This window comes from Oryctolagus cuniculus, chromosome 5, assembly GCF_964237555.1.
Source record: "Oryctolagus cuniculus chromosome 5, mOryCun1.1, whole genome shotgun sequence".
NCBI lineage: Eukaryota > Metazoa > Chordata > Mammalia > Lagomorpha > Leporidae > Oryctolagus > Oryctolagus cuniculus.
The window spans coordinates 18,574,486-18,582,798 of record NC_091436.1 but is presented as its reverse complement, the minus strand read 5'-3'; the positions used below and the strand labels follow the sequence as shown (position 1 = coordinate 18,582,798).

The following is an 8,313-nucleotide window of genomic DNA, read 5'->3' as shown; positions in this document are numbered from 1 at the left end:
GCGTGCAGAACCGAGCAGGTGCGCCGAGCCTCACGCGCTCAGCTTCTCCTAGCCCCAGGTTAATAACGCAGCATCATGGCTTGGTTTTCAGCGCTCAGAAGCCCCGGCACATCCAGGAGAAAGGACTTGCTGACCCACAAGCGTGCAAAAGTGGCTTCATGATGCGGAACCTCCTACCGCTTTGGTCCACGCTTCGTTATCTCGTGGTGGCTTGCTTACAGCGTTGGTATATTTAGATATTTTGTCTTTTCCTCCCAGTTCCTACCCATCTTTATCCAGCAAAGGAGTTTAATAAGGGGGAGTGGGAGTGCAGAGATCCAGCCCTGAGGATCCTGTATCCAGGCGACATTGGAGAGACCTGGGCACCGGCGGTCAGTGGGATGACACTGGCTGCTCTCGGGCCAGGGACGCCATGGATAAAAAAGCATCAGAGAACAAGGCAGGTATTGGGACGCCTGTATCAAAGTGCCTGTATCAAAGAGTCCCAGCTTCTCCTCTTCACATCCACATTCCTGCTAATGCACACCCTGGGAGGCAGCAGGTGATGGCTCAAGTCCTTGGGTCCCTGCCACCCACATGGGAGGTTTGAATGCAGTTCCAGGCCTCTGGCTTCAGCCTGGCCCAGCCTTGACTGTTGCAGGCACTTGGGGAGCAAGCCAGCAGGTGGAAGACTTCAGTCTCTCTGCCTTTCAAATAAGATGAAAATAAATAGCAAAACTTAAGACATGCTCCTTCCTTCTCCCAGGAACCCACCCTGTGCTCTAGCCTGGAAGGTCCTGCCGTGGATTCCACTGCAGCCTGATTATAAATTAGATCCCACCTGGGCAGGAGGGCGGACGGGCTTAGTAAGAGGCTTGATGGGTGTTCGTGGACTACTCTGGATCCAGAGCTGGTTGTCATGTGTGCAAAGAGTGAGGGTTGTGAGCAAGAACTCGGACCCTCGTCTGCCTCGGGATCCACTTTATGACTGGCTGCAAGGCCGGAACGACAGCTCAGGACAGCACCTGGAGCACTGTCTGTGGTGTAGGGAGCACTCCTCCATGGCACCAGCAGGGTGCGAAAGCGCAGGCTCCCGCTGGGGTACCCGCCCTTTAGGAAACTGCAAAGGGAGAGGACATGGCGCCCAAAACAGTGACTCGCAAAAAAACACAAACAGAATGAGCATCTGAACTCTTCCCAAACAAAATCCTACCAAAACCTCCCACTGAATTAATGTATGCCTTTATTTGAAAGGCAGAGACAAAGACAGAGAGAGATCTCCCAATCACTGGTTCGCTCCCCAGGTGTCCACAACAGCTGGGGCTGAGCCCGGCCAAAGCGAGGAATCACCAACTCGATCCGGGTCTCCCACATAGCTGGCGGGGACCCAGCTCCCCGAGCCACCATCTGCTGCCTCCCAGCGTGTCCGTCGGCAGGAAGCTGGATTAGGAGCCCAGCTGGTACCCAAATCCAGGCTCCCTGTATGGGATACGGACGTTCCACGTGGAGTCTCACTGCAGTGCCGAATACCTACCCCCAGATTTACCTACCCCCAGATTTACGTACCAGACATGTGGTGGACTTGCTGTGGTCAGGTGTGGGGAACCTGACACCCTGCCTGCACAGCCCCGCCTCACCCCCACCTAAGCTGCCTGCCCACGTGGAGGGCTGAGGGTCCCGTCCTCCGTCAGTCCCGCAGCCCGTGGACTTACGCAAGGCACCCCCATGATCTGAGCCCCAGCTTCTTTCCCAGCTGACTTTCCAGCATCAGCCAGTGCCAGACACTGAAGACACAGCCAGAAACATGGCCCCAGGACCACAGGGCTCAGAGGACGTCACTGGCCAGGAGCCCAAGGTCTCCCGGGCCCAGGGACACTGAGGTTTCTATACTATCAGCTGGGCTTTGAAAGTTACAGGGCTCAGAACCACCCCCCTCCGCACCTGCCACTCACAGGCCCTGTGGCAGGAAAGAGCCTGGAGCATCTGAGAGGCTAACCAAAGTCTGACAGCCTGGAGTTCGAGAGGCAAAAGGAGCAAGGCTCCAACAGAGAGCTCGCGGACAGAGCGGCCAGATCACGCGGGTCTGGGCCGCCCGTGGAAGGCTGCGGAGGGTTCGGTGGGGCCGGCTCAGCGCTGCCTTCTCCAGCAGCTGGCTCTGGCCGCCAACGTGGAGGACGATCGGGGGGACAAGAGGCTACTGCTGGCCGAAGGAGGTGAGGCCGCAACTCCCAGGTGTGGGGGTGGGGGAGTGGGAAGACAGCCAACACACCAAGGAAAAGATGCCAGCTCCCCGCATCAGCTGGAAGGCGCGCGAGAAAACCCACGGAGACACACGGTGTTAGCAACAGTGGAAAAGCTATCGATGCCTTTTTGGTGAGGAAGTGGGAACGCGAGCTCTCAGGCGGCGGAGGAAGACAATTTGGCAGAGTCCGGTGGCGCCAAGGACGCGTCCACTGCCATTTCAGGGAGGAGCCTGTGCGCATGAGACCCACGAGGCCGAAGGAGATGGGTACCGCAATGCTTGTGAAAGCGCAGGGGGAATGCAGAGAGAGAGAGAGAGAGAGAGAATAAGCTAAATGTCCACCAAGAGGGAGGCAGATGTGTGATTGGGGTAAGTTAATACCGTGGAATCTACACGCAATTAAAATAAACTGGAGCCACCTGGACTAATAGAGCTAGCCCTCAGTATTACATGGAGACTTCAGAAAGGTCACGGCGAGTGGAAGAAAAAGATTCATTTATTTGTGATACAAAAATTTTGAGCCGGCGCCGTGGCTCACTAGGCTAATCCTCCACCTTGCGGCGCTGGCACACCGGGCTCTAGTCCCGGTCGGGGCGCCAGATTCTGTCCCGGTTGCCCCTCTTCCAGGCCAGCTCTCTGCTGTGGCCAGGGAGTGCAGTGGAGGATGGCCCAAGTGCTTGGGCCCTGCACCCCATGGGAGACCAGGAAGAGGCACCTGGCTCCTGGCTCCTGCCTTCGGATAGGCGCGGTGCGCAGCGGCCATTGGAGGGTGAACCAATGGCAAAAGAAAGACTTTTCTCTCTCTCTCTCTCTCACTGTCCACTCTGCCTGTAAAAAAAGAAAGAAAGAAAGAAAGAAAGAAAGAAAGAAAGAAAGAAAGAAAGAAAGAAAGAAAGAAAGAAAGAAAGAAAGAAAAGAAAAGAAAAGAAAATTGAAATCCAGACTTTTGAGGCTTCAAAGAGTTCATGGAAAATGAGTATTATGAAAAAAATGATCGTGGATTTCAATTTTTTTCACCCAGGTAAACTTTTTTTTTTTTTTGGCTTTATAGGTTTATTTCCGCAGGGCAAAACACTTACACAATTTAAATACAAGTCCGACAGAATGACTGTCGAGGCCAGCGAGCTACCAGCTCGCCTTCCCACTTGCAGAGCCTCGCGGCGATCTCGCAGGTGCTCCCCGGGCGAGGACGGGCTCTGCCATTTTATTCATAGACATCCTTCTTATCTGCAATGTAATCTACTATTTCTTGTGGACACATTAGCTTTTCTGCATCTATATCAGGGATTTCGAACCCAAATTCGTCTTCCATGGCCATGATAATCTCCACTTGGTCCAAACTGTCTAAGCCCAGGTCTTTCATAAAATGGGAATTTACCGAGAGCTTCTCTGGGTCAATCTTGTCGTAGAGTTTCAAGACGTAAAGAACGCGGTCCCTGATCCCCTCCAGTGTCAGAGGGGGCGCATCGCTGTACTGGCGGCACAGTTGTGTAACACTCCCTGGCACCTGCACGAGCACCGAGGCCGGCTGCAGAGCCCCGAGTCTCGTCCGGGTCCCTGCGGAACACAAGACGGTGCCGAGAGGCCGGACCGAGGCCAGCGCGGGGACGTGGGGCAGCGGGGAGAAGGCCGCGGACAGGCGGAGGACACAGGAGGAAAGGACACGAGCCGCCATGGCTACGCCGACCCAGGATGCCCCGCCAGGTAAACTTTTTAATTCTATTTTCCGTAAACTTCTTGAAGTACCCTAGTGTGGCATTTAGTACCACTTCATGCAGAATACTATGTATTTTCAGACCTGTATGTATGCAGAAGAACATGAAAAAAAAATAGATCGGAGGTTACCTGCCAGCTTTATCTCGCTCTGAGAGAGAACAGACAGCAAGATTCCGACAGTTGGAAAGAGTTTCATGGTACCTAAAACGCTTTTAAAAAAATCGCTGTTTTAATGGCTAATATTAGCATGTATAAAGTCTGAGGAGGAGATAAACAGGCTTAGGTTAGGATATTTTCTGTACTTTTCTGTGTGTTTAGAAGTTTATTGAGAAAGGCAAAGGGACAAATCAGGTACTCCAGGAGTCCCAGGGGAGTCACGGCCTCGGGTGGCGAAGGGGGCAGGAGACTGGAGCGAGTAAGTGGACAGGGGGTGGCGGCGGGCAGGCGGGCAGGAGCTGAGGCTGTTTAGGGAGACAGAGAACCCAGAAGGCGTGGTGGGCATGGGGGGTCATAGCTTCAGGCTGAACTCTGCGAGTCCAGGGCGCCAGGGACCTTGGAATCTGGGGCTGGGGCAGGGTAAGCTGGCCCAGGGAAGGGGCGGGAGAGGAAGGGCCAGCCCTCCCAGCCGCAGAGCCCGAGACAGCCACCGAGGAGCAGTTGGAAATGCGATATATATGGGAACATTCAAATTTGAAAAAGCAAACACAACAAATTGGTTACAACAAATAAAGCAGACCAAAGAGCACTATTTTTAATGGGTGTAGTGTTCTTACAATCAATACATGAAAAACACTCAGATTATGGTAACCAGGTAGGTAAAATGCTTTTTTTTAACAGGCAGTTCACCAAAAAGGACACAAATGTGCTGACACTGGGGGGCGGGTAGTTAACCAAAGACGGGGGAATTTAGACTTCTCACCCATCAAAGCGCTGGTATAATGCTAATGGTAGTGGTTTGGGATTTTGTTTCTAAGGACTTCTGGCTGGGAGGGGGTGAGAAATTGCATTACTGCTGATGGTATGGATTTGTACACCTTTTTGGAAACCAATTTGCAGTAAGCGTCACACTCTTTAACATATCACTTACTTTGCATCTGATAATTCCACTTTGGGTGAACTCTAGAAAGGTGAAGAAGACTTAGGCCAAAGTTATTATCATAATTTATATTTTTGAGAGCAAGAAAAGAGAAATAACATCCAATAAATGAAGTAAAGTCTTTCCACTGGGAAAACTATAGTTCGAATAGATCATGTTTACAGCATTCATAATGAGGAAATGATCGTGTTCTAGTATTCTAAGAAAAACAGGATTTTTTATTTTATCTGCAGAATTATTGCAACCATATTTTTGAAAACAACACAAAACTGAACACATGAAAATCATATTAGAAGAAAATACACCATGGGGCAGGTAGTTTGCCAAATGATCTCAAGCATACATTGAAAATAATAAAACTTGGGGCCGGCGCCGCGGCTCAATAGGCTAATCCTCCGCCTTGCGGCACCAGCACACCAGGTTCTAGTCCCGGTCGGGGTGCCGGATTCTGTCCCGGTTGCCCCTCTTCCAGGCCATCTCTCTGCTGTGGCCCGGGAGTACAGTGGAGGATGGCCCAAGTGCTTGGGTCCTGCACCCCATGGGAGACCAGGAGAAGCACCTGGCTCTTGGCTTTGGATCAGCATGGTGTGCCCGCCACGGCACCATTGGAGGGTGAACCAACGGCAAAGGAAGACCTTTCTCTCTGTCTCTCTCTCTCACTGTCCACTCTGCCTGTCAAAAAAAATAAAATAAAATAATAATAATAATAATAATAAACTTACATATGAAAAGCATACCAGAAGGAAATACACCACGGGGCGGGCACTTGATCTGTCAGTTAAAACGCCTGAATCTCGTATCAGAGCGCCTGGGTTGAGTCCTGGCTCAGCTCCCCAGTCCAGATTCTTCCCAATACAGAGCCTGCTGGACTTGGGTCCCTGTCACCCACATGGGAGACCTGGGTGGAGTTCTGGGCTCCTGGCTTCAGCCTGGCCCAGCCCCAGCTATTGAAGACCCGGTGAGAGTAAACCAGCTGTGATTTGCCTTCTGTAACCCGGGACACCCACAACTCTGACCTCTCCCATCACAAACAGCTCTGGCTGCCACAGTGCAGGTGTTATGTGGTTCCCTTGTACTTTATAATCATCATCAATGGGTTCCTAGTTAGTTACTGGCCTCAGGCTCAGCCCTTATTATGACTTGTGGGAACCGTGCGATGATGCAGAAAGCCAATGGTAGTTAAACGACATGAACTTTGTCGAAATTATCCAGAGCCAGGTCAATGCGTGCTGTGCTGCAACAGTGACACCTAGTGGTCATCATAGGGACTCACAATGCGCTCTCGGTTCTGAAGGACTGGGAGCAACTCCCTCTTCCCCACTCAGGTTCCCAGATGTGTTGGGCAGCCTGTTCCTGTGGAGGCTGCCCCAGGTTGATCATCTCCTCTCTCGGTTGGCCCAAGAAGGCCTGAACCAAGTTAGAAGTCCACGTTCCACATCGAAATGCTTAGTCTGAGTCTCCGCTCCTCCACTTCCTGCTAGGGTGTTCTCTAGGAGAAAGCAGAAGATGGCTCGAGGGCTTGGGTCCCTGCCACCCGCATGGGAGACCTGGATGGAGCTCCAGGCTCCTGGCTTCAGCCTGGCCTAAGTCCTGGATGTTGTGGGCTCTTGGAGAGTGAACCAGCAGATGGGAGAAATAGGAAAATAAACTTAAAAGTATTTTTTTTTAATTTCAACAACTTGAGTAGTTTGCTATCAAAATCATGGAAATCATCATCTTTGTGGAGCACCAGTTGTGCGCAAAGCTTGGCCACAGAGTGTCCACCAGCGCGTGCCTTTAACGAGTTAGTTGTTTAGCAATGTGATAATTGCCAACATTCTGCCCAGTAATAGTCAAGTACTACCCCGGGGCTCTGTTAAGAGCATCCCATTTAATCTTAATGATCCAGTATATCAGATACTCTTTGTGCCCATTTTACTGCGAGCATTGAGGGTCAGAGAAGCTAACATCCTCCGGACACATGGGAGATAGAACTGAGATTTGGACCTAGGCTACCTGAGGCCAAGGTCATTGAATCAAAAAGCAGCAGTCAGCGAAGAAGTCCCATTCAGTAGTTAATGGAAAAAGCAGCAGATTGGTCCTGTCCTACTCAGCTGGAGCTCAACACTTTTACCAGCTGAGCCTCTGACACTGTAAAATGGGGCTCCTGTCTCACAGTGTCATGAACTGATACAAGACTATGTTAAAGGTACATGAAGACTTGGTTCCTGAGGTCTGGCGCTGTGGTACAGCAGGTTAAGCTACTGTCCACAGAGTTGGCATCCCCTATGAGTGTCAGTTGGAGTCCCAGCTGCTCTGCTTCTGATCCAGCTCCCTGCTAATGGCCTGGGAAAGCAGGGGAAGCTGGCCCAAGTGCTTGGCCCCTGCACCCACGTGGGAGATAAAGATGAAGCTTCTGGCTCCTTCTCCTGGCTCCTGGCTTTGGCATGGCCCAGCCCAGCCCCAGCCATTGTGGCCATTTGGGGGGTGAACCAGTGGATAGAAGATCCCCCCTCTCTCTCTCTGTAACTCTACATTTCAAATAGATAATCTTTTTTAAGATTTATTTATTTATTTATTTATTTGAAAGGCAGAGTTACAGAGAGACAGAGGTAGAGACAGAGAAGTCTTCTTTCCACTGGTTCACTCCCCCCAGATGGCCGCAACAGCTGGAGTTGGGTCGTCCGAAGCCAGCAGCAAGGAGCTTCTCCCAGGTCTCCCACACGTGTACAGGGGCTCAAGGACTTGGGCCATCTTCTACTGCTATCCCAGGCCATAGAAGAGAGCTGGATCAGAAGTGGAGCAGCCGGGACTCAAACCAGCATTCATACAGGATGCCAGCATCATAGGCAGTGGCTTTACCTGCTACACCACAACGCCAGCCCCTAAATAAAGAAATCTTTGAAAAAAAGACAGCAACTTGGGTGCTGGATGTCAACGCGCTACACAGATGCAAGGTGTCTGTCTTATGGTGTGTTTTCCTTCTGTTTTTAGTTAACCACTTTGGGAAGCTGCTGCTTAGAAATGTTTACCTTTACTCAGAAAACTGAAGGTTTGCGTGCGTATGGTCTTATGAAATGCTTGTGGCACGCTGTGATCATGTAGAAGGTCAGGTCATCTTGACTCATTTCTATCAACTATAACGTTAAAAACAGTTTTCACTCTGGTTCTTATTTTCTGAGCCACGACACTGGGTTTGGGACTAAGCGGTAAGACTTGGGTGTTTACTTCCTGTGTTTTCCATTGAGTCAATCGTTTTCTCAGTCACACTTTTAAAAAAATAAACAAACAGACCCACTGC

General features: G+C 51.0%; 1 protein-coding gene across 1 annotated transcript; it reads right to left on the bottom strand.

Annotated features, from left to right (window-relative positions):
- Positions 1 to 3,248: 3,248 nt before the first annotated feature.
- LOC100341993 (acyl carrier protein, mitochondrial) lies at positions 3,249 to 3,929 on the bottom strand. The gene has a single exon (XM_051836820.2). The coding sequence runs from the start codon at positions 3,894 to 3,896 to the stop codon at positions 3,426 to 3,428; it is 471 nt and encodes a 156-aa protein (XP_051692780.2). The 5' UTR covers positions 3,897 to 3,929; the 3' UTR covers positions 3,249 to 3,425.
- Between the last annotated feature and the right edge of the window lie 4,384 nt (positions 3,930 to 8,313).

Coding starts and splice junctions, on each gene's coding strand:
- LOC100341993 (XM_051836820.2), bottom strand. CDS start 3,896: ATGGCGGCTCGTGTCCTTTCCTCCTGTGTCCTCCGCCTGTCCGCGGCC.